The sequence below is a fragment of the Podarcis muralis genome, chromosome 2, assembly GCF_964188315.1.
Source record: "Podarcis muralis chromosome 2, rPodMur119.hap1.1, whole genome shotgun sequence".
NCBI classification, from domain to species: Eukaryota; Metazoa; Chordata; class Lepidosauria; order Squamata; family Lacertidae; genus Podarcis; species Podarcis muralis.
The window spans coordinates 125,227,185-125,254,618 of record NC_135656.1 but is presented as its reverse complement, the minus strand read 5'-3'; the positions used below and the strand labels follow the sequence as shown (position 1 = coordinate 125,254,618).

Genomic DNA, 27,434 nt, shown 5'->3' with positions numbered 1-27,434 from the left:
TAAACTTTCGCCATTCTTTATGAAAGAGGTCCTCTTCCTGGTTTCTAATTCTGCCTGTAAGCTTTGCCATCTCTACGTCATTCATCAGTTTTGCCTGTCCCTCTTCTTTGGTGGGGGTTGTAGACCCTTAGGATCATTTAGTCCAACCCCCTGCAAAACACAGTCAGTCGCAGCCAAAGCAGCATGGCCCCATGAGTGCCGGATTTCTGTATCAGCTTAGCAAAATCCCTTATTTTGGCTGCTGGTCCCTTATTTTCGAGGCTGCTGGTCCCTTATTTTTAAATCTGTAAGTTGATAGCTATGATGCCACAAGGGCTGCAAGGATACTTCTGGCTCAAAAATGGAAACATCAGGAACTCCCAACATTGGAAGATTGGCAGGTTAAGATGGTGGAGGACGCAGAGATGGCCAAGTTGACGCAATCGGTAATCAGTGTGACAAACTGTTTCAGGAGGACTGGAATAAATTTACATGAAAGAAAATTGTAAACATCTGAAAGGCTTGGATTGAAATGTTTTGCAATGTAAATATAAGGAACTGATTTAACAAGGTGAAATATTACAATAATGATAGAAGGTAAACGTGATTCTAGAAATGCGAAGAATATAGAAAGGTGTGTGGAAGTCAGAAAGAAGGAGGGAAGGAGGTCGATGCTCTTATAGAGTAATGTATTAAGTTATAGAATTATGTAACAAAATGGGATTATGATAAAAGTGGAAACTTTAATAAAAATCTTTTTTTTAAAAAAAAGAGAGAGAGATTCGTCCCATCTTTTCCAAATACCTTCCCTTCCCCGCACAGCCCCCTCCCCCCCCCTCGGAACCCGAGCGTCGGCTTCCCGACGCTTCGCCCGGCTCCTTTGCAGGGCGAAAGTGAAAGTGGACCCGAGCCAAAGCGCAGTGGGGGAGGGGAGGGAAAGAGGAAGCGGGAGGCGGAGGGGGAGGGGGGCCTGGTTCTTTATCTGGCGGCGCCGGGCGGTTTCGGATCCCCTCTGGCTGGTGGTGGTTCTGCAAAACGCAAAAAAGCAACGACCAAACAGGAGCTCTGGCTCAAGCGACTGGGGACTTGGGGGCCGGTTCTGGCCCGCTGTGCGCCCTGAGATTCCTGCATCGCAGCGGGTTGGTCTGGATGACCCTCGGGGGTCCCTTCCAACTTCATAGTGGAGCGAATTTCTATGGGGGTTTTTCATTATCAGGGCACGGCGTGTGTGCAAACCTCCCAACTGCGGCCCTCCAGGCCTCGCTGCCCGGCCCTCGGGACTCTGCCCAGGCCACGCCCCTTCTCCCCAGACCACGCCCCTCGCCGGTCCTTCTTTGCACCCCGAGAAGCCGGGATGGGGGGCAGAGGGGGGGGCGCCAGGGAACTAGTTTGTGGCCCCAGGATAAAATGCAACCCTTGCTCTGCCCTTCACAGACTTTCCTTCTGAAAAACCCCGACGGCACCTCTCTGCCCGGCGACTGATGACGCGTCGGCGGGCGGCCTGCCCATTGGCTCCCCGCGGGACGGGGGATTTCTGGCTTCTCCCTTCTCCCAGTGTGGGGCTGAGGTTGGGGGGCAGAGTCGGCTCCCCTGGACGCGGCCAGAGCAGCAGCTGCAGCAGAGGAGATCCTTCTCTCCGAGGAATCCCCTCGAGGAGCTGGGATCCAGAGACAGCGACCCTCCTCTGGAGGGAGGAAAGGATCCCACTGCCCCCCCACGCAAACCCCCCCCCACAATTACAGCGAAGGGATCCGCGAGAGCAGATCTCTCGCTGGGATCCGGGGGCCGGTCAGAGTTGGTGATCCGGCCAGAGAGCGTAGAAACGAAACCCGGGATCCCTTGCCAAGTGGATCCCTAGGAGCGCGGAGAGAGATCCAGAGCCTGCAAAGCGGATCCTTCTTCCTCCTCCTCCTCGCTCAGAGGAGTCAGGATGCGGCCTCTCGGGGCGGCTTTGGCCGGCCTCTGCCTGGCGCTGAGTTACCTGCCAACAGGTAAGGCTGCGGAGGGGGCGGAAAGGATCGAGAGATCCGGGGCTCGTTGGATGCGGAAGTTGCAGCCTGACCGACCTCGCAGGGTCGTTGTTGGAAGAGGGAGGGGAGACTCGGCCTTGAGAAAAAAGTGGGGTGCAAATAACCCACCGCTCGACCCCTTCCCCCTTTCCGCAGGGGCTTTCGTCGTCCACCTGCAGGAGGACTGCTTCTTCTCGGACGGGGGTCGCGCCCTCTGGCTCAACTGGACGGTGGCCTTCAACAAGATCCCCTTCATCTGCTTCGATGGATCCAGCGGGAGCTTCCTGCCCTGCGGCCTGGGCGCCTACAGCCCCTGGGACCAGCTGACCGCCTACTTCGCAGACCACCTGAACGACGTCCTGGGGGCGCAGATGAAGGGGGAGGCCCAGCGCTGCCAGGGGCAGGTCCGCTTGCTGTGGGGACCCTCGGCGCTCAGGAAGAGTGAGTGGGGGGCGCTGGGAGCAGGGGGGGGGGAGTAGCAGCCCCAAACACCTGGGTTGTATCTGGAGGACGCCAGGTTGGGAAAGTGGCGGGGGAAGTGAAAGCAAGCGGGGTGGCAAGTGAAGGCAAGTGGGGTGGCAAGTAGTGTGGCAAGTTAAGGCAAGTGACGTGGGAAGTGGCATGGCAAGTGAAGTCATGTGGGGTAGCAAGTGATGGCAAGTGGCGTGGGAATTGAAATGGCAAGTGGGGGGCAAGTGATGTGGCAGGTGGGGTGGCAAGTGAAGGCAAGTGACAGCAAGTGACATGACTAGTGAAGGCAAGTGTGGCAAGTGACGTGGCAAGTGAAATGGTAAGTGGGTGGCAAGTGAAGACAAGTGACGTGAGAAGTGAAATAGCAAGTGGGGTGGCAAGTGACATGGCAAGTGACAGTAAGTGGCGTGGCAAGTGACGGCAAGTGACATGACAAGTGATGTGGCAAGTGACGTGGCAAGTGCAGGCAAGTGATGTGGCAAGTGGGGTGGCAAGTGGGGTGGCAAGTGAAGGCAAGTGACGTGACAAGTGCAGGCAAGTGATGTGGCAGGTGGTGTGGCAAGTGGTGTGGCAAGTGAAGGCAAGTGGGTTGGCAAGTGAGGGCAAGTGGGGTGGTAAGTGAGGGCAAGTGGGGTGGCAAGTGGGGTGGCAAGTGAAGGCAAGTGGGGTGGCAAGTGAAGGCAAGTGGGGGGGCAAGTGAAGGCAAGTGGGGGGGCAAGTGAAGGCAAGTGGGGAGGCAAGTGGGGTGGCAAGTGAAGGCAAGTGGGGTGGGAAGTGAAGGCAAGTGATGTGGCAAGTGACGTGACAAGTGTAGGCAAGTGATGTGGCAAGTGACATGGCAAGTGGGGTGGCAAGTGAAGGCAAGTGGTGTGGCAAGTGAAGGCAAGTGGTGTGGCAAGTGAAGGCAAGTGGGGTGGCAAGTGGTGTGGCAAGTGAAGGCAAGATTATCCCACCAGGAGGCATGCAGCTGAGCCAACCCTCGAAGGATCTAATGCGGATCCTGTTTCTGTCCCCCCTCCTCTCCACAGCTCCCCCAAAGGTCCGGATATTCCCTGTCATCCCCCAGAACACCCCAGAGTCCATCATGTTGGCGTGTGTCGTGTGGGGCTTCTACCCGCAAGACGTGACCATCACCTGGCTGTGGAACGGGGCCCCCCTGAAGAACGGGACAGGCCCGCCGGCAGTGCCCTCCAGCAACGGGGACTGGACCTACCAAACTCTGCTCACCCTCCCTGTGGACCCCCGGCAGGGAGGCACCTACACCTGCCAGGTGACCCACGTCAGCCTGAATGAAACCCTCACCAAGGACTGGGGTGAGTGACGGCGGGGGGCTGGGCTGGGCTGCTTCACGCAGCACAGAGTTCAGCTATGGAACTCCCTGCCACCGACCTGGATGGCTTTGAAAGAGAATGGCAGCCTCCCACTGGGTTCCCCAAATGCCTCTGTGCATGTGCAGAATGTCTTTCCCCCCCTTCCAAGTGACCACAATGAGCCACCAACTAACTTGAGATCTGGAGGAAAAGTCCAGCTACGATTCCTGCCTTGCAGGGGCTGGTCTAGTTGACCTTTGGGGGTCCCTTCCAAGCCCACAAGCCTAGGATTCTATGATCTAGCTGAGCCTTGTCCGCACAGACTGGCAGCACTGCCTCTCCTTCTGCACTCCAAGCGGGTGTCCTGCCACTGAGCCCAGGCCAGACCCTCTCTTCTCAAAAGGGGAAACATTTCGTCCTGCTGTTTCAGGGGCCTCATTTGTTTATTTATTTCATTAAATTTATACGCCGCTTTTTGGGGGGACGGGGTCGACTCCAAGCAGTTAGTAAGAATCATAGAATTGGAAGGGACCCCGAGGGTCATCTAGTCCAACCCCCAAGAATCTCAGCTGAAGCTTCCCTGCCAGATGGCCAACCAACCTCTGCTTTAAAAACCCCAAGGAAGCGAAAAAATAGAACAATAATTAAAAACTTTTAAATTCACGATGAGTGATAAGCAGATTGAAACACCCACCCACACCTGCAGAATGCTTTTTAGCAGGCACCTAATATCAAGAGGCAGGGAGTCCCACAGGGTTCGGGAGCTGCCACACTGAAATGCTGATTCCTTACGAAGTCAGGACGGGGGTTAGGTGGCAGCCCCAGCCCCACAGATCCAAGCAGTAACAGTTCCCTGCCCTATCTCTCTCTCCCACAGCGCCAGGCCTGGCTCTGGGCCTCCGGTGGAAAGTGGGGGTCTCGGCAGCCATGCTGGGGGTCGGCATCCTTCTCCTTGCCGTGGGCACTGTCCTTTGGAAGAGGAGATTCCCCGAAGGTAAGGGCCAGAGGAGAACATGAGTTGGGGGGATGGGGTTTTGCTTTTTGCCAGTTCCTTAAGATTTATAACCTGCTTTTTGCCGACTCCTTAAGATTTATACATCGCTTTTTGCCGATTCCTAAAGATTTATAACCTGCTTTTTGCCAACTCCTTAAGATTTATACACCGCTTTTTGCCGATTCCTTAAGATTTATAACCTGCTTTTTGCCGACTCCTTAAGATTTATACACCGCTTTTTGCCGATTCCTTAAGATTTATAACCTTTTTGCCGATTCCTTAAGATTTATTCACCGCTTTTTGCCAGTTCCTTAAGATTTATACATTGCTTTTTGCCAAATCCTTAAGATTTATACACCGCTTTTTGCCGACTCCTTCAGATTTATAACCTGCTTTTTGCAGATTCCTTAAGATTTATACACTGAAACTTCTGAGCTCTCATCAGCTTGGGCCCCGTTGATGGGTGACCCCTCAGGTGGGCGGTTGGGTGGGGTTTTCCTCTGGGTGGGGGCCATTCTTTTTGCTGACTCCCTCTTTCTCTCTCCACTTCCAGGCTACGTCCCCATTGATGGCAGCACCTACCCAAATGGTAAGAGTCCCTTCCCTCCCTCCCTCCCGCTTCGTTAAACTGTGGAACTGCCTGCCACAGGAAGCCAACTTGGGCCGCCTTGCGACGGTCTTTGGCCTGATCCTGCAGGCTCCGCTCGCGTTCGTAGGACGACAAATTCTGGCTGAGCATGGGGGGTAATTTTTTAAGGGTTAGGGCAGTTGTTTGGAGGGGGGAGAGGGCAGGGGTCTCCCTTCCAGCAAAGATCCCACAGCCAGCCTTCAAGTCCCCCACCCTCCACTTATTCCAAGGATCGGGTCCACTCGGGTCCCCCGCTTTCAGAGTCAGCAAAGTGAAAAACCTCTGGGAAATCTCTCCTGCCCTCCGCTCCCTATTGCAGGGGTCTCCCCCCTCCTCATTGCGCCCCATACAACAACCCTGCGAGGTAGGGTAGGCAGAGAGAGAGAAAGAGAGAGATTGTGCCCCCCCCCAGGTCACCCTGTGAATTACACAGCTGAGTGGGGATTCCAACCCTGGTCTCTCGCAGGTCCTAACTTTCTCAACTTTGAATTTTATCGCTATTCATGTTTTTACACTGTATTTTATGCTGCTTTTCCAATTAAGTGTTTTAAATTTGTTGTTAGCTGCCCTGAGCCCGGTTTTTGAACTGGGAAGGGCAGGGTATAAATAAAATTTTATTATTATTATTATTACACCACCCTGTCTCCCACACCAACCCTACCAGAGAGGACTATACAGCCAGATGTTATACCAGGGTGCTCCCCAGATGTGATAGGAGGGGGGGGGCTTGGCTTGGGACAGAGGCTGAACTACAAAGGGGGAGTCCCCAAACAGAAAAAAGCCATGAACTTCTAAACTCCCCACCCCCCCTTTCCGCAGGTCGCTAGCCTGACTCTGAATACGCCTCTCCCCAAACTCCTTCGGCGGCGATTTCATCCTGGATCCGTTGGGGAGACCCTAAACCATCAAAAGGGAAGTCACCAACCCTGGCCTTGCTGCTGCTTCGAAGACCCTCCAGAGACCCCCACCCCGAAGCCCCAAGGGGGCCTGTTGAGCCCAGCACCCTCCCCACACCCTGCCTCCTCCTCTGCTAATTTCTCTCACCCGTCTAATTCGCCGCTGCCTCCTTTGCAGCAGCTGATTAGAACCACAGAACTGTGGGGCTGGGACCCCGGGAGGTTCTCTAGACCAACCCGCTGCAGCGCATTGTGCAAAGATGCCCCTCCTCTATTCCCCTTGGCTGTCATTGGTTACAATCGAGCTGAGACAGGGGGTTGGGCTAGATGACGGCCGGGGGTCCCAGCTGTACAATTCTTTGATTCTGTGGGAGAGGAACTCTTATTTTTAATCCATCCGTGGGGCTCCTTTTCTCCAGGTTTTTAAAGAGAGGTGTGCACATTTGTATATATGCTTTTATTAAGACTTTTCTTTAAAATAAAAACTAAGGAGAATTCTAAGGTCCCGGGTGCGGGTTTGGCGGGTTCACCTTCCTATGTGTGGGACAAGATTTTCCTGCAAAAGAGGACTTTGCATTCAAACCATTTCTTACCTGCTTTTGTTAAGCTGCGCTTCCTGCACTGCAGAGGGTTCGTCTAGATGGCCCCTGGGGGTCCCTTCCAACTCTACCCTCGCAAAGCAAGCCCCTCTCTTCAAGAACCTTCCGCCCTCCTCTTCCTAACCTGCCTGCCGTCGTGCGTTCGGGCTTCATTTTTTAAAGGAAATTTGTTGACACAAAAATAAAGGGCAAAATGCCTCCGGACGCGCTGTGTGGTTTCTCTCTTTGCCTTCGGGGTCCTTGCCGCCCAGGGCTGCCCACTCTGACCGGCAGCCGATTCTGACTCCAGAATTCCAGGCAGGTGTTGTGCTTTCGGCAGCCCTGCTTGGAGATGCCACCAGCAGGATTTGAACCCAGAACCTCCCAGTGCTCTAACCACTGAGCTACGGAGGCCTCCACCCCACCCTCAACCAACTGCATCCAGCTGCCTTTCCTAAGCAGAAGGGTTTTTTTTTTAAAGGAGTCCCAGAGCCCTTTCCAGAACTAAACGGGCAGCTCAGCTTTTAAAATATTCTTTTTTTGGGGGGGAGAAATGTTCCTTTGCGGCTGCTAAGCTCACAAGCACAGTGTGTGTTGAGGTCTGTGATAGAGTTTGAACCCGGGGCCTTCGTTCTGCAGTGCAAGCAGGTGTCCTGTCCCTGAGCCACAGGGCTGCGTCCCTGCCGGACCCTTCGCTCTTCCAAGCAGGTGTCCAACACAGCTGCCTTTACAAATCATTGCAGATTTAAACTGCAGTTTCACACACCTTAACACAGCATTTGGGGAAAAGGTAAAGGTAAAGGTATCCCTGACCAGTAGGTCCAGTCGTGACCGACTCTGGGGTCGCAGTGCTCATCTCGCTTTATTGGCCGAGGGAGCCGGCGTACAGCTTCCGGGTCATGTGGCCAGCAGGACTAAGCCGCTTCTGGCGAACCAGAGCAGGACACGGAAACGGCGTTTACCTTCCTGTTGGAGCGGTACCTATTTATCTACTTGCTCTTTGACGTGCTTTGGAACTGATAGGTTGGCAGGAGCAGGGACCGAGCAACGGGAGCTCACCCCGTCGCAGGGATTCGAACCACTGACCTTCTGATCGGCAAGTCCTAGGCTCTGTGGTTTAACCCACAGTGCCACCCACGTGGGGACACACACAAAAAGGGACTCGTCGCCTGTGTTGTGTTGTTATTGATCTGGCTATACCTCTTAGTTTGTGGCAACAAAACACCCCTGGTCTTTTTGGAGTAGCGAGCACAGGAAGGGGGTAAAAATCCAGTTCCTTGAGATCTAGCAACTTGAGATTTCCCGGGGTTTGCCAGAGGCCCGAGAGAGAGAAGGGGTGAGGAGGGCCCTTTGCTCAAAACCTCACACGGCAGATACCTGCCGGATTACGAGGAAGGGCCAGGGGCTCCAAGCGCCCAGGTAAGGCAAAGGCTTTCAAGGGAGATACACCGAGGTGGCAGGTTCCAGCCCCTTAAGGAACAGCTGCATATTCCTGCATTGCGCGGGGCTGGGCTAGATGACCTCTGGGGTTCCCTTCCAGGTCCACAACTGAGGTCAGAGGTAATGCCAGGCTCCTCTCTTAACAGGTTAACTAAATTACATTCCAGGAATTATTAGAGCCACCTGGCATGGATGCTTTAGCTGATACTCCTGCATTGCACGGGGTGGGACTAGAGGACCTCTGGGGTTCCCTTGCAGACCCACCTGACCCTGCCCCACCTCCTAGTGAGAGAGAGAGAGAGGCTCCAGTCTTTCAAAGAGGCTAAAAAACTCCTTGATGAATTAAATTCCACAAAAAGGGGGGGGGGGGAGATAACAGCTGTAAAAAGGCCAGAGAGAAACATCTGGTCCAAGCAGCAGCAGCAGCAGCAGCAGCACCCCATCTTGCCCCCAACCATTGCAAGGCGCCCCCCCCAATCATCCCTGCTCAGGGAGGAGGCACCCGTCCTTTGGAGAAGCCAAAACAGAGAGGGGTGGGATGCCGTCGCGCTCCCTCACCCCCAACCTTCTTTGGGGGGGGCATCAGTCCTTTCGGGGGGGGGGCTAAGTGTGCCGGAAGCGATGGAGTGGGGGGGAGCAGTTTCAGCCATTTCGGCACCCCCCCCATCCCTTGCAAAGCGCTTTCATCTCCTTCCTCCTCTTCCTCCTCGTCTTCCTTGTCCGAGTCCCCGTGGCGGGGGGGGGGCATGCCGGTGCCCCCCTCTTTTGCTGTTAGCCCAACAGTCTTCTGGGGGGGGGTCTCGGCCCTCATTTCTGCTCCTTGGTGGGGGCATAGTACAGCTCGAGGGGCTTGCTCAGCTTCCAGTACTTCTCGTTCACCAGCTCCAAAGTGACAGATCCGTTCAGGGTCTGCGGGAGAAAAAGAGAGGCCGGGGCGTTGGGAGTGCAGAAGAGAAGCCCCCCCCCCCTTCTGCCCCCTTTCACCACAGACGGGCAGGGGGGCTATCAGCTGTCAACGTTTCCCTTTTTAAAAGGGAAATTCCCTTATACTGAATAGGATTCCTCGCAAGGAAAGGGGAAAGCGGCCAGCTATGGCTCTCAGCTTGCAGTGGGGCAGGCTGTTTCCCCGCAGAAACATTTGTTTTTTATTTTCTTTATTAACTCTGCATGCCGCCCTGTGTCTGCAGATCTGGGGGGGGTTCGCAACATAATGAGATTGGCGAAATGTAATTATCATGGGCAAGACGGAGAGATATAAAGCATGGGTTTTATGGGGTAATACGCAGTTGGTGAAAAGGTTGGCGAAAGGACCCAGGGAATTCAGAGAAATCTCTAAATATGGATACACGTTTTGTAATGTTCTAATTCTGCAAATAAAAATTATTTCCCACCACCAAAATAAAGAGATTGGCAAAATATGAGATCCCCCCATCTGCACTGGCAACCCGCCGGCGGCTGAACAGAAAACTGCTCAGGCAAACGTTCGGCCTCACCTGGAGCGTCTTGTATATACCGTCTTTTTCGCTCTATAGGATGCACTTTTCCCCCTCCAAAAATGAAGGGGAAATGTGTGTGCGTCCTGTGGAGCGAAAGCAGGGGGGAGGCAGGCAGGAAAAGCCCCCAAAAGCCGCACACAAGCTCCGCGTGGCTCTTGCGGGCTTTTCCATGGCTAGTCAGTCCCTTCTCCCTCCTCGTAGAAAAGCCCACAGGAGCCGTGCGCTCCTTAAAGGGTGCACGACTCCTGTGGGCTTTCGTGGGAGGTGGGGGTATTGCCATAGCCGCGCGCCACCTCACCAGCCGGGAGAGGGTGCGAGGGGCTATAGAAGCCATAGCCCTGGGCTTCCCCGGCAGCCCCAAAGAGCAGGTCGAAAGGAACCTGAAGCCTGGAGAGCGAGAGGGGTCGGTGCGCACTCACACACTCGCTCTCCAGGCTTCCCAGGTAGCTGCCTAAAGGCGGCTGAACGCACCTTGAACGGCACCTTGTTTTAGAGGGGGGAAACAAGGGGGGGATTCTCCCCCTCTCTGCGCAGCGCCCCTTCAGCTAAGCGGGAGGAGAAATGGAAGGGGCTCCGTTTCTCCTGCCGCTTCGCTGAAGGGGCGCTGAGCAGAGAGGAGGAGATTTTTTTTTCTTGTTCTTCCCCCTCTAAAACAAGGTGCGTCCTACAGAGCGAAAAATACGGTATATCTCATATGAAACAATGAAAACCGAATTAGTCTAATTAATAATAATAATAAATGGAGTGAAAGAAGAGAGAAAGACTAAAAGGAAAAAAAGGAAACTGAAAATAAAATAAAGATAAAGATAAAATAAAATAAAATAAAATAAAGCCTACAGCTTCCTTTTCATTTTTGTCTTTTAACCCCATTACTTTTTACACTTTATCTGGACCTGGGACAACTCGGTGGGTAGAGCAAGAGACTCTTAATCTCAGGGTTCTGGGTTCGAGTGCCGTGCTGGGCAAATGGCAGCAGGTTGGGCTAGATGACCCTTGACAGTGCAAACGATCTTTGCAGCCCCCGTTTATTCTAAGGCTCGGACGGAGCCGTCCTCCCGTCGTGGGTTTGAACAACGCGCCATTTGATCTTTACCCCGGCAAACAGCTTAGAAGCCCTTTCAGTAGGTGAACAGTATACGGATTAACTGTGAAATATATTTCTATGCTCTTATTGCATCGTATCAAATAAAGTAGCCCGTCTAGGAGAAGGAAAACCCTGATCCTGGGACCCCCCCCAAAAAAAGCTGCTCAACCAGCCCAGCCAGGCAGCAACCGGTTCCGTCTCAGGGTCTCGAACCCAGAACCCCTCTACCTCCTCTCGGCTTGCGGGGTGCGGCACCCTTCATCCCTTGGGGCTGGGGGGAGACCCTCCTCGTCAATGTCCGGCACGCCCCGCCCCCCACGGGTGTTACCGTGAAGGCCCCCCCGGCCGTGGTGATGTAGATGGTGTACTGCTTCTCGCTGACGTCCTCCAGGGCGGGGGCTTCGGCCCCGGGCCCCGGAGCCTCTTCCAGAGCGATGCGCAGGGCCAGGTATTTGGAGAGGTGGTCCACTGTGGCGTTGGCCGTGGTCTTGACGTACCTGGCAGGGAGGGAGAGGCAGAGTTAGGGTGCGGGGAGGAAGTTGTGGGGTGGAGTGGGGGGGTCTTAGGACTCGGTGGTGGGCTTCCCGTCCTTGGCGATGCTGGAACGAGAGGCTGGGCTGGGGGCTGAACTGGATAATAGTAAATAATAATAATAATAATAATAATAATAATAATTAATAATAATAATAATAATAATATATTATCTATACCCTGCCCATCTGGCTGGGCTTCCCCAGCCACTCTGGGCGGCTTCCAACAAAATATTAAAATACATCAAACATTAAAAGCTTCCCTGTAATAATAATAATAATAATAATAATTTATAATTTATGCCTGTTGCAGAAATTTATGTATAGGTTGGGGGGGGGTTGCCCCTCCAGCAGATATCATGCACATGCAGCCCACTACCAAAATCAGCACCATCGCCTTTGTGACTTTTGTGACGTGTCCCCACAAAACACTTTGCCACAGTTTCTTCCTATCTGGTCAAAGGGCCTTTGTTGCACAATACCAAATGTAAGCATTCGCTGATAAATGTATCTCTGTACTGGCTCACTGGGAAAACTTCAGAAATTCATATAGACAGGTGAGCTCAGCTGCTCAGCAGCCCCTCTGCCTGAGGGAGAATCCCTGGCATCCTGATACCAGGATGTAAATATCTTTTTTGTTACACTTGATAGGTGTTTGGTGGAGGGCAAGGGGAACCATGGGGCAGGGTCCAGGATGCTCATATTCCTGCCACCAGACCTCCCCTTTCATGATGTAACCGTGATGTATGAGTGATGTAGTTTGGGGGGTGTAACATGGGGATTAAAAGATAAAGGGACCCCTGACCATTAGGTCCAGCATGACGAAGCCGCTTCTGGCGAACCAGAGCAGCGCACGGAAATGCCGTTTAGCTTCCCGCCAGAACGGTACCTATTTATCTACTTGCACTTGGACGTGCTTTCGAACTGCTAGGTTGGCAGGAGCAGGGACCGAGCAACGAGAGCTCACCGCGTCACGGGAATTCGAACCGCCGACCTTCTGATCGGCAAGTCTTAGGCTCTGTGGTTTAACCCACAGCGCCACCCACATCCCCCTAAACATGGGGAGGAGCAGCTAATAAAAGTTTGGGTTCTCTTTTGTTCGGGGCTTCCATCTTGTTCCACCTGGTGGCAGGTGGGAGTCCTGTCGCGACAGTCTTCAATCAAGACCAAGCCTACTGGCTGATCTTTTGCTCTGCTATTCCCGGCTGCTGTCCTTGTTTTTTGCCGTCGGATTTCCCCACCCATCTGGCGGGGCTTCCCCAGTCACCGGCATAACCCCCGGGGGTCCCTTCCAGCCCAACGACCCCCCGGCAACCTTCCCCAGCGCCCAAGGTGGCCTCCTACTGGGGTGGGTGTGCTTGTGAGCCCCCCTGGACGGGTCAAGAGGGTCCCCACTGCCCCCCGCTCACCTGGTCTGGGCATAGGCTCCCTTCTCCACCAGGACGGGGTGAGGCTGGAAGACCAGCTCAATCTCGCTGCTGCCGGGCTCGGGGCTCCGGCGGCCCCCCTCGTGCGAGGTCTCTGGCTCGGCGCACGACTCGTCCGAGGCCCGTGAGCGCTTGCAGCTTGGCCCGGCCTCGATCTGGCTGGGGGCCGAGGCGTTGCTGAGGTGGGAGCGGCTGTCGCAGTTGTCCTCCGCCCCGCTGAAGGTGGTGTTGTCCGACTCTTGGGGGTGCTTCCGGGCACGCTGCCCCCTGGAGGCGGGAGGAAAGAGGCAGGAGCGTCAGCCACCAACCGAATACAACTAGCCAAAGCTCCGGCGGAACTCCCTGCCTCATGATTCCACTGTACAGTTATGGTTATGTTTGTTTCTATGCCGCCTCTTTCCCTGGCAGGGACTCAGGCCAGCTCAAACCTGAAGCAGAAAGAACTAAAAAAACATTGGGGTGGGAGAGCAGCCGTTAAAAAACAACTAAGCATTAATAGGATAAATATATGGTCTATTAAAGGACACAGGTTTATAGGATTCCCCAAAGCCGGTTGGAAGAAGAAAGTATGGCAAAAGGACAACAAGGTTTTCTCTTGCATATTATTAATCTTGCATTATTATTGATTATATGTATTTTTCTTCCCCAGACTGGACTCAGGGCAGCTTACAGATAAGATAGAAACAGCTGAAAAACATATAAAAGGCAGTAGAGAAAAGGCTATTAAACGTACGCGCACACACGCACACACAAGATTAAGAATACAGGTAATTACAATCAAAACATCACCACATCTACTGGCTTACAATGCCTTTAAAGAAATCTATGAATACTTATTACTGCTGCTGCTGTTGCTAGCTGACATTCCTGTATCGAAGGGGGTCAGACTAGATGAACCCTGGTGTGCCTTCCAAGTCTACCATCCCATGATTCTACATGTCTGGGTAATAATAATAATAATAATAATAATAATAATAATAATAATAATAATAAATCCTCTATTATTAGATTTACTAAGCACCTCCTTTCACCACTAGATCCCAGGGAAAGTGGCCTCAGCAGAAAAATATTAAAATCAAGCCATTTGCAGTCAGAAGAGAAGAAGTCGAGTTTCTTGGCAGAAAACACACCTGATAATTGTGACTCCAGACACCCTGGGAATTGTTTTCTCTTGAGGATATACTTACGCATTTATGAACGTGAACGAAGAAATAACCTGCACTGCATTTAAAAAATAATCCCCTATGGCAATTGCTCCCTGCCACTGGTTTTTTATTTTTAATGAATGTGCCGTACTATTGCATGAAGACGACGTAAGAGACTTTTATTCATTAAGCAGCACATAAAGGTAAAGGGACCCCTGACCATTAGGTCCAGTCGTGGCCGACTCTGGGGCTGTGGCGCTCATCTCGCTTTACTGGCCGAGGGAGCCGGCGTTTGTCCACAGACACCTTCTGATCGGCAAGTCCTAGGCTCTGTGGTTTAACCCACAGCGCCACCCGGGTCCCTTTAAGCAGCACATAAATCCTGTTAAATGAAATTAAATATATGCCCCCCCCCAATCTACTCTGCCATCCTGCCAACAACTGGCTTCAGCATCTGCCTGCAGTGTGTCAACCTCAAAAACAGGTGGGGTTGCTTTTAAATCATTCCAGAGGCCTGAAATGCAGAAATGTTCTACGTGTTTATTTATGGCGTTTTAATCGGAATCGTTTTTACCATTCTGATGCCCCTCCCTCTCCCCCACCCTCTGGAGCTCCTTTCGGAAGAAATAAATCGTAAATAAATCAAATAAATAAACGAGCTTGCAAATTCCATCCACTTCTGCAAAAAAAAAGGCAGGAGGGGAGGTTACAGCTGTTTTTGGATTCCTACAGAATCATGGAATCGTAGAGTTGGAAGGGACCCCAAAGGTCATCTACTCCAACCCCCTATAAAGCAGGGATTTCAACACAAAGCCCCCCCCCATCCAATTTGAAACCAAACTGGACCCTGTTTAGCTTTGCAAATGTGCCAGTAGATTTTGTAAAAGCAGATAGAAGAAGGAGGAGGAGGAGGAGGAGGAGGAGGAGGAGGAGGAGGAGGAGGAGGAGGAGGAGGAGAATTTATTACTTATACCCCGCCCATCTGGCTGGGTCCCCCCAGCCACTCTGGGCAGCTTCCAACAGAACACTAAAATACAATAACCTATTAAACATTAAAAGCTTCCCTAAACAGGGCTGCCTTCAGATGTCTTCTAAAAGTCTGGTAGTTATTTTTCTCTTTGACATCTGGTGGTAGGGCATTCCACAGGGCGGGAGCCACCACCGAGAAGGCCCTCTGCCTGGTTCCCTGTAACTTGGCTTCTTGCAGGGAGGGAACCACCAGAAGGCCCTCGGAGCGGGACCTCAGTGTCCGGGCAGAACAATGGGGATGGAGACGCTCCTTCAGGTGTACTGGGCCTTTGAAGCCGTTTAGGGATTTAAAGGTCAGCACCAACACTTTGAATTGCGCTCGGAAACATACTGGGAGCCAGTGTAGGTCTTTCAAGACCGGTGTTATGTGGTCCCAGCAGCCGCTCCCAGTCACCAGTCTAGCTGCCGCATTCTGGATTAGTTGCAGTTTCCGGGTCACCTTCAAAGGTAGCCCCACATAGAGCGCATTGCAGTAGTCCAAGCAGGACATAACTAGAGCATGCACCACTCTGGCAAGACAGTCCGCGGGCAGGTAGGGTCTCATCCTGCGTACCAGATGGAGCTGATAAACAGTTGCCCTGGACACAGAGTTAACCTGCGCCTCCATGGACAGCTGTGTCCAAAATGACCCCCAGGCTGCGCACCTGCTCCTTCAGGGGCACAGTTACCCCATTTAGGACCAGGGAGGCCCCCACACCTGCCTGCTCCCTGTCCCCCCAAAATAGTACTTCTGTCTTGTCAGGATTCAATCTCAATCTGTTAGCCGCCATCCATCCTCCAAGCGCCTCCAGACATGTGGTCCCAAATAGCAAGGTTGCGCTGGGAAGACCCAGAGGAGATCCGAAAGGGATCTGGCTGCTAATCTCGAGAGGAGGTGGATCTCTCTTGGGGTCTGGGCATGAGACCCCCCCCCTTCCTGAGCCCCCGTACCTGTTCATGGCCTGCATCTTGAGCCCCTCCTCCATGCTGCTGCGCAGGGCCTGCTGGTTGTGCAGGCGGTTGAGCTTGGCCAGGACGCGGTCTTGGTGCGCCTCGTACTCGTCCCGGCTGGGGTAGATCTTGGAGATGAGGGCGTCAAAGTTCGGGTCGGGGCGCAGGGAGCGCTTGGAGACCAGCTTCTTGCGGCAGGTCGGGCACTCCTTGTTCCTGCGGTGGAGGAAACCGGGAAACCGAAATCAAGGTGCGGGCCGAGCGCGAAGAAGCAGCAGAAAAGGGTTGCGGGGCTGAAGCGCTTGGAACTCCTTGCTTTAGAGAGGGCGGGACTCGAACCCGTGGCTTCAAGTTACAAGAAAGGGGATTTTTCTTTTCTTTTTTTTTCCTTTCTCCTTCAGTGTTGGAACTCCTATTTGGTGACTTCCCTGGCTTTTTTCTGGCCCATGTAGGACCAGTCTGGATAGTTAGCCTTGGTGAAGACTTGACGTTTTTATCCCCCAAAAAGTTTTTGATTGAGTTCCACTGAAATGAGGCTGCATTTTGATGTTTTAATGTTGTATTTTAATTTTGTTTTTTAAGCTGTATTCTAATCAATCATTTTTATATTTGGTGTTAGCTGCCCTGAGCCCGGTCTTGGCTGGGGAGGGCGGGGTATAAATAAAATGTATTATTATTATTATTATTATTATTATTATTATTATTATTATTATTAGGCAACATCAGGAAAAAACTTTCTGGCGGTAAGAGCTGGTGCTTCCCATTGCTTCATGCCACGTGCGTGAGATGAATAAACACCCAGGAATAAAAGATAATGGGAGAGGATTTCTCCCAGCAAATTATTTGTCAAAATTACAAATACCCAAATACAGACGGTCATTTACCCTCGCTAGATTCAACGAGCTGCCATTCACCTTATTACAGGGCAGATTTGAGGGTAATCCATACACGGAACGAGACTGCCCCTGCGGCTGGATGGAGGTAGAAACCGTCTCTCATGCCTTGTTACGCTGCCGTTTCTACGGGGAGATATGCTCGGTATTTATGCAAAAATCTCCAAATGAATCCGAACTTCAACGTCTAACATCCCTGGTAGGGGACAAGGATCCTGAGGTCACGTTAAGGGTGGCCAAATTCTGTGTGATTGCCATAAAACTTGGGGTACAAGCTGTGCTATCATAATAATGAAGGCCTTAAATGGTAATTTTCAGTTATATGTTAGTGATTAAGTTTTAATTTACAGTGGACGCTCAGGTTGCAATTCGTGCGCGTCTGTGCACATGCGGGTTGTGATTCATGCGTGACCACCGAAACCTGGAAGTAACCCGTTCCGGCACTTCCGGGTTTTGGCAGTCCGCAACCCGAAAAAATGCAACCTGAAGTGTCTGTAACCTGAGGTACGGCTGTATATATTTTTTAACTGTTGCTTCAAGAAAAATGCAATGGTCAGTCATAATAATCATAATCATAATAATGATAAATTTTATTTATACCCCGCTCTCCCTGGCCAGAGCTGGGCTCAGGGCGGCTAACACCAATAAAATCACAGTAAAAAACATTATATGGGAGGGGGGGACCAATTCAAAATACAGGTTAAAATGCAATTTAGAATGCAGCCTCATTTTAAAAGTAGTCAATAAATCAGGACCATAAGGGGAGGGAAACATAAGAGTCAGACTGAGTCCAAACCAAAGGCCAGGCGGAACAGCTCTGTCTTGCAGGCCCTGCAGAAAGATGTCAAATCCCGCAGGGCCCTGGTCTCTTGGGGCAGAGCGTTCCACCAAGTCGGGGCCAGTACTGAAAAGGCCCTGGCCCTAGTTGAGACCAAGCTAACCATCTTGCAGATTGGGACCTCCAAAATGTTGTTATTTGTGGACCTTAAGGTCCTCCGCGGGGCATACCAGGAGAGCCGGTCCCGTAGGTACGTGGGTCCTGGGCCGCATAGGGATCATGGATTTCGGACCAGGTACCCATTTGTAGTTGGGCCAGATTTGCCACTAGCCCCGGACAGCTTGGGACCAGCTCACTTGCGGGAACTCAGGATGGGCCTTTCTGGGGCTGCCTCTCTGCCAGCCCCCCTGAATGCCACCCCCCGGGCCCCACGCACCCGCTCCGCAGGGCCGTCACGATGCAGTCGGAGCAGAACCGGTGCAGGCACTCCTTGGTGGTCATGGTGTGCTTGAGCATGTCCAGGCAGATGGGGCACATCAGCTCGCTGTGGAGGCTTCGCGGGGAGACGGCAATCTCCGTCCCGTCCATCACGGCCTCCTGAAAAAGAGAGAGCTTCCTCACTCAGCTTCCAGGGAGCAAAATGGGAGCGTGGCCGGCCTTGCAGCGGGTTGAGCTAGATGACCGTTGGGGTCCCCCTCCCAGCTCAACAATTCTACAGTTCTTTGGCCGCCTGTCAGCGACGTTTCAGATGAGATTCCAACTCTACGATCCTGTGATTCCAGAAGCCAACCGGCAACCACCCCAGGTTTTTTGCTGGAAAAGCTTGAGAATCTATTATTATGAATCTATTCATGCCAAAGCATTTGTGAACCACTTAATTTAATACTTCCAAAATCTCCAGGCAGCGGACAGCATGGAAACGATCAGCACAAGCGCAAAAATGCAATGGAGAATGAGTAAAAAAACCAAAACAGCAGTGCAGAGAGAAATAAATATAAACAAAGGATTTGGACAAGTCAGAGAGTCTTTGTTGATTTCCTACACACAAATGCCCAGGACAGCATACAACTTATTAAACGGTGTAGAAACTCTTAAAGGTAAGAAGGAAGACAACTTCTTAGCAGGAAGCACGTTAGCACAAGATGCCCTGTGAATTGTGTTTATTCCTCTAGCAAAGTACAAATAAATACCTAAAAGGAAACAAACTGAAGGCAATTTTTAAAAAATAAATTACAAAAACTCCCACCGCCACAGCTACTGAATTTGTGATCCCTTAAATCTGGGACCTGGAGAGGGACTTAGAAGATCTTCCCACCAGACCCGGATATTTGAGGGGCGGGGAAGATCAAGAGAAAGGGGGCTCTTCCAAGGTCCCTCGCGGCCCCTGCCCCAAACCCAGGCCCACCCCCTGGCGTCAGGCCTGCTCCTCCTCCTCCTCACCTGTGGCGTCCGGTGAAGTTCGTACAGGCTGAGCTCCCAGGTCTTGCTGGCACTCTGCACGTTGGCCGGCGTCGCCATGGTGGGCTGCGGATTCGAGGCAGGAAAGAGAAGCGCAGTTTAAATTCTCAGAGAACCGCTGGATTGGAAGGGGATCCCGAGGGTCATCCAGTCCAACCCTGGCACTGCGAGAGCCCCGCCCCAGGGGCCAACTGGGTGCCCCAAACGGGGAAAAGCCCAGAAGTGGAAGGGAGCTGAGTGCAAAAGCAGCACCAGTGCACAGGGCTGGGAATGTACCAAGCCAGGCACAGGGGGCATTGCCAGCCTGGCAGCCCCTCTGGGTTTCTTTGGACCGTCCAAACACGGGGAGAGGGGTTGCTCCCACGATATTGATATTTTTTAAACTGGCGATGGAACCTGGGTTGTTTGTGTGTGTGCAAAGCAGCATTCTCCAGTCGCAGACCACAAAGGGGCTTACCCCTAACCCCTTGGTCCTCCGTACATGCTCAGAGGCACTGCTCCTCCTCGTTTATAAAGGAGTTTTAATCTCTTGCTACTCCCACTTTTTGAAAGTCTCAGATTATTGCTGCTCATTCTTCTGCTTGACAGATCTCAGAGCTGGGGGTTCGAGCCCCACGTCGGACAAAAACAAAACCCCTGCTTTACAGGGGGTTGGACTAGATGACCCTCAGGATCCCTTCCAGCTATACCGTTCCATGATTCTAGGATGTTGTTGTTCATTTCTGTGCAAACCATCCAGAGGTTGCTGTTGCCGCGCTTCTGTCTGCAGATCAAGCGGCAACGAACTCTTGTGATAGGTCTGTATATAAAAGATAAGCGCGCGCGCACTCGGACTCTGCACGTGCTCAGGGGTAACCAGTCCCCTCTCCCCCTTCCGTCAAACTCCACGAAGCGGAGGAACGGGACGGGGGGGGAGGGGTGTTCCGCGGGAAGATTGGGAGCTGCACTCTGCACGTGCTCAGAGACCCCCAGTCAAAGGGGATGGAGAAACCAAACCAGCCCCGGATCGGAGCAGCGTTGCAGCCCAGGGGCTCCGGGGCTGGAAGGGAGGCGCGTTTGGCTCTCCTTTGGGGGCAGGACGGGAGCGCCCCCCAGACCCCTCCGCCCCCCAGGGAGGGGCTCCGGGGCACCCTCTGCCCCCCCCACTCCGGGAGGGGGATCCCCCTACCTGCTGGGACCCCCGGGATCCCCGGAGGCGCCTCTCCGTCTCCTTCTCCGTCTTCCTCCTCCTTCTCCTCCTCCGGAGGCGGGAGAGGGTGGGAACCTCCGAGGCCGCGTCACTTCCTCTCCCCGCCCCCGCGCTGACGTCACAGAGCACAGAAAGGGAGAAGGGGGTCTCCCCACCCCCCGCCCCGCCTCCCCCGCCCGCCCGCGCAGGCTGCTGCTCGTCCGGTGAAGCCCGGGAGCTGCACCGGTGGGGTGGCTGGCTGGGGGCGGAAAGGGGCCAGAAGAGAGGAAGGAGGGCACACACCCCGCCCCCCACTTCAGTGGGGCGGACCCCCCCACCCCCAAGACAGCTTTCCCGGGTGGACAGCAGCCTGCGCCGGTGATGGATCCGTCTCGGGTCGCTTGGGGCAGATTTAAAGCGACGCTTTTCATTGGATCGCAGAATCGTGGAGTTGCGTGGGACCCCCAGGGGTCATCCATCCCAACCCCCCGCGACACAATCTCCCCCGGCCTCCTCCTGCTTCTTTTTCCGCTCGATTTGTGACTCAGCCTCCGAGCGGCTCGCCGGAAATATTTACATGACCGGCGAAAAGGATGGAGAAGCCTGGAGCATAATCAGAAGCAGAAGAGATGTGCTTTGACTTGTTTTTACTTAATTACTGATGTGCTTGGGATTTATTTAGGAAAACCCAGAAACCGCTAGACTGCGGAAAACCTCAAAGCGGCTTACAGAAAAGGACCATAAGACTATCAATTTTAAAACACGTTTTCTCTATTGGAAAAATAAAAAGCACGTAATTACAATCGTGCACAGAGTCAGATCAGACACACAAAAAGAAGAAAATTGATTATCAATAAGGTTAATGAGATGATCAATGAAGTGAATCAACTGTGACAACTTGGCAGTTTTGAAAAGTTGAAATAACAGTCGACCAAAAACAGATTAAGATTTATTTGGGGCGGGTTTTTGGGTTGTTTCTGTTTTTATTTTGATTATTTGGTAATTTTATCCTCTGAACTGCCCTGATACCTGCAGGTACCAATAGCAAACTTTAGTTGGTCTCTAAGGTGCTACTGGAAAGATTTTTTGTTTGTTTGTTTGTTTCGACTCCGGCAGACCAACGCGGCTACCCACCTGTAACTCATAATAATAATGCCTACTTTCTAAATATCTGGGCAGGCTTGCCTGAATTTTTGCCTGAATTCGGACGGCCGTCTCTCAAGGAACCCTGTTCAGGGAAGTTTTTGATGTGTGACATTTTGATGCATTTTTAATCCTTGTTGGAAGCCGCCCAGAGCAGTTATTATTATTATTATTATTATTATTATTATTATTATTATTATTATTATTAGGCTCCTTGCTGGGGGCTGGGCTGGCTGACCCTCAGGCGCCCAGGAGTCCATGGTGCTCCGGCTGGGCTGAGCGGTCGCGGCTGCCCCAAAGTCACACACCCAGAGAACTTCAGGGGAAGATTTGAACTCAGGCCTGAGACCAGCACTGTTACAGAGGATGGGGGGAGAGGGAAATATAGGGAGGTTAAACTGGGCTGGGGGGTGATTACCTTGGCAACACCCCCCTCCCCAAATAAGAGTGTCAGAAATCTTCTTGAGACGCATGGCAAGGACAGAGCTTCTGTCCGATGCGAAATCCTCTTTTTACTTTCTTTCCGCTAAAGAAGAAGATTATTATTATTATTATTATTATTATTATTATTATTATTGTTATTAAAACTTTATTCCAAAACCGAAAAAGAATTACAAACATCAGATTCAAAATCCACATTCCTTTTGTAACATAAGCCTATTACATGGCTGACTAGATTAAAATATACCTAATTGCTATAGACTTCCCTTTAAATGCAACGCAATTAGAAATATTATATTAGACATTTTTATAAATTCCCCAATGCCCTTCACCCATGTGTGATCTCAAATTTTTTTTTGCTTTTTCCATCTTGTTCTGTTGTTGTAGTTTAATAATTATTCAGTTGATTCTTTCATTATTTCCTTGCTTATCCCTGCACGTTTTACACATTATTAATATTCCAGTTCCGGAATATCCCGGCTAAAGAAGAGACTTGTGGCATCCGAAAGCTCCCAGATTTGTGTGCGTCTCTCATTCTGATGGAACCGGATAACGGCTGGGGGGGGGGTCCCATTTTGGAGGAGGGGGAGGCAAGAGCTGTGCTTGTGGGCTGCTCCTTCTTCCCAGTCCTGGCGCCTGGTTGCCCTCTGTGGAACACTGGGCGCCGGACTGGGGGTGATCACATACTACAATTCCCATCATCGCTGGCTCCGGTTGTCGGGAGTTGTAGTCCAGCAGGCCTTGGTTAAACGGCAGCCGGAGTTTGGGGAGATTTGGCCTGGCCAATCTGAACACAAGCCCCGCGGCGTCCTGTTTGAAACCTTCACCCCAGGAATCGTGGGAACTGTAGTTCCTCATGAAGAGCTGCCATTCTCAGTGCCCTTAATGAACTAGGGTTCCCATAATTCTGTGGTGGGTGCGTGGCGCAGGCATGGGCCGGCCTCTGTCTGGTGAGAAATCCTCTCTCTCTTTGGCTGAAGAAGAGACCTGTGGCACCCGGAGGCTTGCCCATTTCCGTGCGCCTTATTCTGCGGCAAGAACAGAAACCGCCTGCGGGAAATCATCGCTCCCAGAAAGAGCGCAAGTGGCGGGTTGTGGGGAGGAAGACAGACAGGCGCCCCCCCCCCACCGACCCCAGAGAAAGATCTGTGGGGAAGGAAGCGGCAGCCCCCGAGAGGGGAGGGTCTGACAGGCTTGGCAGGGCGTCTTTGGCCAGCACTGACAGCTAGTTTGAAAGGGGCCGAGGAGACCACCCAGGCTCTGCCTGCCCCATTGTCCCCACTGAAAGGGGCCTGGGCAGGGATTATAGGGGGCGGGAAGGGGGGGGGGTCCGCTGCCTTGTGCGGCTCCTCCAGCAGCCGCTATCCCACCCCTCCCCAAAGGTCCCAGCCCCCTCTCTGCTCAGGGGGCGCAGAGTTGGGCCGGGGGAAAGCAAACCCCTATTTGGGACGGCATTTTTGAAAAGGACTTGGCTCCCTCTCCCCGCTGTGGGTCTGGCTGGTGGGGCTCCTCAGCCCTGCGGGGAAAGAACTCTGTGCATGCTCAGAGGCCGTCCGTTGCTTCCCCATCTTGAACGCTCTCGGGCCCCAAAGCCAGTTTGACGCGGGGCTAAACACGAATCCGGACGACTTAGGGGAGTCCCCTAAATTTTGGAGGCGTTCCGCAATAATCATACTCATTCTAAATGATAATTTTATTATTTCTTCTCCTATCAGACCGGGTTCCTCCAGCCCCTCTGAGCGGCTCATAGCTAGTGCCCCCACCCTAAAGAGAAAGAAAGATTGCACGTTTGTTTGTTTTTGTAATCCTTTTATTTTTATTAACATTTCGGGAAACATCGTTTTGCACATTCCGCTCAGCAAAATAACAACACAACCAAACCCAGAGAGGGAACGATTGCTTGCACGTTTATTCAAAATCCAATTAAAACTGTTAATCCAACGGAAGGACGGTCTCTAGACCAGCAACGCTGCCCCCCCCCCCACCTTCCGCTTGCAAAACCGGCATTCTCTGCCACTGAGACCCGCGCGATTCAGTGGGTTGGGATGGATGCCCTCGCGGGGTCCCCCTCCAGCTCTGCGATTCTGTCCTTCCATGACCTTTGTCGGCATCAAACCTCCGGCTCGCGATGTCCAGACTCAACTCTCAGGCCGAGAGACAAGAATTGCGTTTGGACAATCACGGCCCGGGGCTCAGGAGCGTCGGGGGGCGGGGGCGGGGGGAGCTGGAGTCTCTGGTGGGGCAGCGGAGGGGAAGCGGGGGAAGGTCCTGGGAGAGGAAAGGAGGTGGGGAGGCTCCCCTTTTTTCTGGAGGCAGTTAAAGGAAGGGGCTGCAGGACAGACAGGAGCCATTGGGGGCGCTGTGGCTACATCTTGCATTGAGCGCGGGCGGGGCTGGGATGGATGACCTCTGGGGATATTTGCAAACTTTTTTGCTCTGAGATTTCTGCATTGGGCTAGATGATTCTTGGGGTCTCTTGCAAATCGACAGCTCTGCAATTCTCTTTTTTAAACTTAGAATATGATGACTATTCAGCAAAGCATAAATACCTGGAATAAATAGTCCTGCGGGTATAGGGTGGTATAATAATAATAATAATAATAATAATAATAATAATAATAATAATAATAATAATAATAATAATAATAATAATAAAAATATAAGGAAATAAATAATCCAGTTCACATCTGTGCTTCTCCTGCAGGGTTTTTGGGACAGCGGCAGGGGGATTTGGCAGCGGGCAAGACAGCAAAGTTCTTCCTTCTCAACCCATTTCTTTTTGGGTCACCAACTGCTAGGGATTATTTATAGGGGGCTGGACTAGATGGCCACTTGGAGCCTCTCCCAATTCCACGATTCTCTGGTTCTGCCTCTGAGTTGGCCTTGGCTGCCCGTCTACCACACCCTACATTTAAAGGCACCTTCTCACCCACCCAAAGATCCCTGGGAACTGCAGTTTGTTGCGGGTGCTGGGAGTTATAGTTTCGTGAGCGATGAACTACAGTTCCCAGGGTTCTCCCAGGGGCAGCTGCGTGCTCCAAAAGTGCCCTGTGGACGGACGCAAGGCGATTCAGAAGGACGCTTCGTAGATCTGCCTCGGTGCTGGATGTTTCCGATAGGGCTCTTTCTGCTCCCAGGATGTGCGACATAGTGGTTAGAGCATTGGGCTAGGACCAGGGTTCGAATCCCCTTGGGCCATGAAGCTGTCTGGGGATGACCTTGGGGGCCAGTCAGCCTATAGCCCGCCTTGCAGGGTTGGCGCAAGGATAGCGGGATGAGCAGGAGACAGTGCAGTCGGCCTTGAGCAACTCTGGGAAGACGTCAGCCCAGATGGTGCTGCAGCTGCAGACAAGGCAAAGACCATGCCAGGGATGCCATTTGAAAAGGGACATTTTGGTTGGCTGCCTCGTGCGCATGGGGAAACCCAGCCGGATGGGCGGGGTATAAATAATAAATAATAAATTATTATTACTATTTTAATATTTTGTTAGAGGCCACCCAGAGTGGCTGGGGAAGCCCAGCCAGATGGGCGGGGTATAAATAATAAATTATTATTATATAAATTATTATTATGATGGGGGTGTCTCGTCCATACGTGCCCCCCTGACCCACATCCAAGATAGAAACACTGGGGAGAAACTCAGCTCAAGGAACTGGGGGGGGGGGGGGACTATTTTAAAGACTATACGAAGAGCTATATTGGACTTAAAGATGACTTCCGGGTCCCTGGGAGGGAAATTTTGGAAAACGCCATTTAGCAAGATGGGGGGGGGGGAGCTGGATATTAATGACAGCTAGGAGCTGTTCTGGACAATTTGAGTCTTTTGAATCATTGTTATATGCATATGTGGCAGAGAAGAGGAAGATGCCTTTTGGGGGGCCCATTTTTGTTCTTTGGGGATTTTTAATTTTTAATTTTCTCTTCGTTCTATTCATGTCATAGCATCATAGGACCCCAGAACTGTAGAGCTGGAAGGGAACCCCAAGGTACAAACCCCAGCAGGTAGGAATGTTGTGTTTTCTGAAGGCTTATACTCTATTTGGGATAAAAAGACACAGAAGAGGAAGAGTTGGGTGGGAAGAGGAAGGACCCCGGGAGAGAGATCAGCCGGCCGAAGGGGCCTTTCTCAGGTGGTGGGTGGGTTTAAAATTAGGATATAATGGCAACAGAGGGCTATCCATATATAATGTTGTAATTTATCATCATCATTACTGCCACTACTAATACATAATAATAATTTATTATTTCCTAGAATTCCACTATTCTATTTCCTTCCTTTTCTTTTTCTCTCCCTCTTTCCTTTTCCTCTTACACCTTTTTCTTCCTTTTTTCTTCTATTGTCTCTTCTAATTATTTCTCTTTAGACACAGTGTTACACGTTGAAAAATGTTAACGATATAGATAGATAGATAATATAGATATAGATATAGATATAGATATAGATATAGATATAGATATAGATAGATATAGATATAGATACCGGTAATTGTATATAGTATATAATATAGTATATATAACATATAATATAATGTAGTACAGCATAGTATATATATACTATATAATATAGTATATAATTGTATATAATATAATAATAATATATATATATATTGAAGATTTTCTTGATTTACAAAAGTGTGTGCAATGTCCCTCTCTCGTATTCCCCCCCCCCCATGTAACATTTTTACAAATCAGTTTCATTTGTTGAGACATTAGGAAGAAAAGGGATATATATATATATATATATATATATATATATATATATATAACAAAAAGGGAAAGGAAAATGTAAGTCAGCTAGCCCCTGGGAGGTGGGGGGGGTGTCTCATCAATGCAGCCCCCACCACACACACACATCATCCCTGAGACAAGCTGGCCTAGTAGTGAGAACGAGTGCGCAGCCTTCGTGACTTTTGCACATGCTCTATGGGAGTCTTGTCACTGGGCGGGAGACCCAGGCATCGTTTCTTGCCATCCATCCCCGGCACGTATTACTAGCCAGGGAGGGTGAAGGGCAGAGGGCAGGCAGGTGTCATTTGGTGGAGGATGGAGGAACATCGCAGAATAAAAATAATTGTGGAGTTGGGAGGGCACCCCCAAGGTCATCTAGCCCAACCCCCCTGAAGGACAGGAATCACAGCTGAATAATTCACAGCAGGTGCCCCCCCTTGCTGAAAAACCTCCAGCAAAGGACAGCCTGTCCCCAACCTGTGGCGAGGGAAGGTTGCCCAGATCTGTCCTGGACGCTTTAGTTGAAATTCAGGGGGCTGGACTAGATGACCCGCAGGGTCCCATCCGACTGTTGATTCCACGGTTCCATTATTCCATGTGGCCCTTGCTGTTTGCCACCCTGGGCTCCGTAGGAGGAAGGGAGGCATATAAACTGGGTAATCAGATAAAACAAGGAAGTTTTTAATCTGGAAAAGCAGGAGATCTATAGACAGAGTGTGAGAAGTAAATGGATCCGCTTTTGGTCTCAGGAAATCCCATCCGCAGAGGCTGCTCTGAGGGCTGAACTTTGACCTCCCTCCCAAATGGGAAATCCCATTAATTCAATCTGCCCCTGGGAAGGGAGAAAGGGGCTATATATTTATCCGTCTATTGCATTT

General features: G+C 51.6%; 2 protein-coding genes across 2 annotated transcripts; one reads left to right on the top strand and one right to left on the bottom strand.

Annotated features, from left to right (window-relative positions):
* The first annotated feature begins 1,513 nt into the window (after nt 1-1,513).
* On the top strand, nt 1,514-7,090 carry LOC114592635 (class II histocompatibility antigen, M beta 1 chain). Its single transcript, XM_028720941.2, has 6 exons — nt 1,514-1,970; nt 2,145-2,429; nt 3,488-3,772; nt 4,647-4,763; nt 5,317-5,352; nt 6,211-7,090. The coding sequence occupies exons 1-6, from the start codon at nt 1,910-1,912 to the stop codon at nt 6,216-6,218; spliced, it is 792 nt and encodes a 263-aa protein (XP_028576774.2). The 5' UTR covers nt 1,514-1,909; the 3' UTR covers nt 6,219-7,090.
* RING1 (ring finger protein 1) lies at nt 6,730-20,362 on the bottom strand. Its single transcript, XM_028720911.2, has 7 exons — nt 20,244-20,362; nt 19,058-19,141; nt 18,054-18,214; nt 15,947-16,162; nt 12,825-13,109; nt 11,214-11,382; nt 6,730-9,214 (listed from the first exon to the last, which is right to left on the bottom strand). The coding sequence occupies exons 2-7, from the start codon at nt 19,133-19,135 to the stop codon at nt 9,113-9,115; spliced, it is 1,011 nt and encodes a 336-aa protein (XP_028576744.2). The 5' UTR covers nt 19,136-19,141; nt 20,244-20,362; the 3' UTR covers nt 6,730-9,112.
* Nucleotides 20,363-27,434: the final 7,072 nt, after the last annotated feature.

What these genes read in the sequence shown, in the direction of transcription:
- RING1 (XM_028720911.2), bottom strand. Translation starts at nt 19,135, where the DNA reads ATGGCGACGCCGGCCAACGTGCAGAGTGCCAGCAAGACCTGGGAGCTC. An exon ending in GTGACGGCCCTGCGGAGCGG is followed by an intron (nt 16,163 to 18,053) that starts GTGCGTGGGGCC and finishes CCTCCACCGCAG; the next exon opens with GAACAAGGAGTGCCCGACCT. An exon ending in GGAGCCTATGCCCAGACCAG is followed by an intron (nt 11,383 to 12,824) that starts GTGAGCGGGGGG and finishes CCTCCCTGCCAG; the next exon opens with GTACGTCAAGACCACGGCCA.
- LOC114592635 (XM_028720941.2), top strand. Translation starts at nt 1,910, where the DNA reads ATGCGGCCTCTCGGGGCGGCTTTGGCCGGCCTCTGCCTGGCGCTGAGT. An exon ending in ACCCTCGGCGCTCAGGAAGA is followed by an intron (nt 2,430 to 3,487) that starts GTGAGTGGGGGG and finishes TCCTCTCCACAG; the next exon opens with CTCCCCCAAAGGTCCGGATA. An exon ending in AACCCTCACCAAGGACTGGG is followed by an intron (nt 3,773 to 4,646) that starts GTGAGTGACGGC and finishes TCTCTCCCACAG; the next exon opens with CGCCAGGCCTGGCTCTGGGC.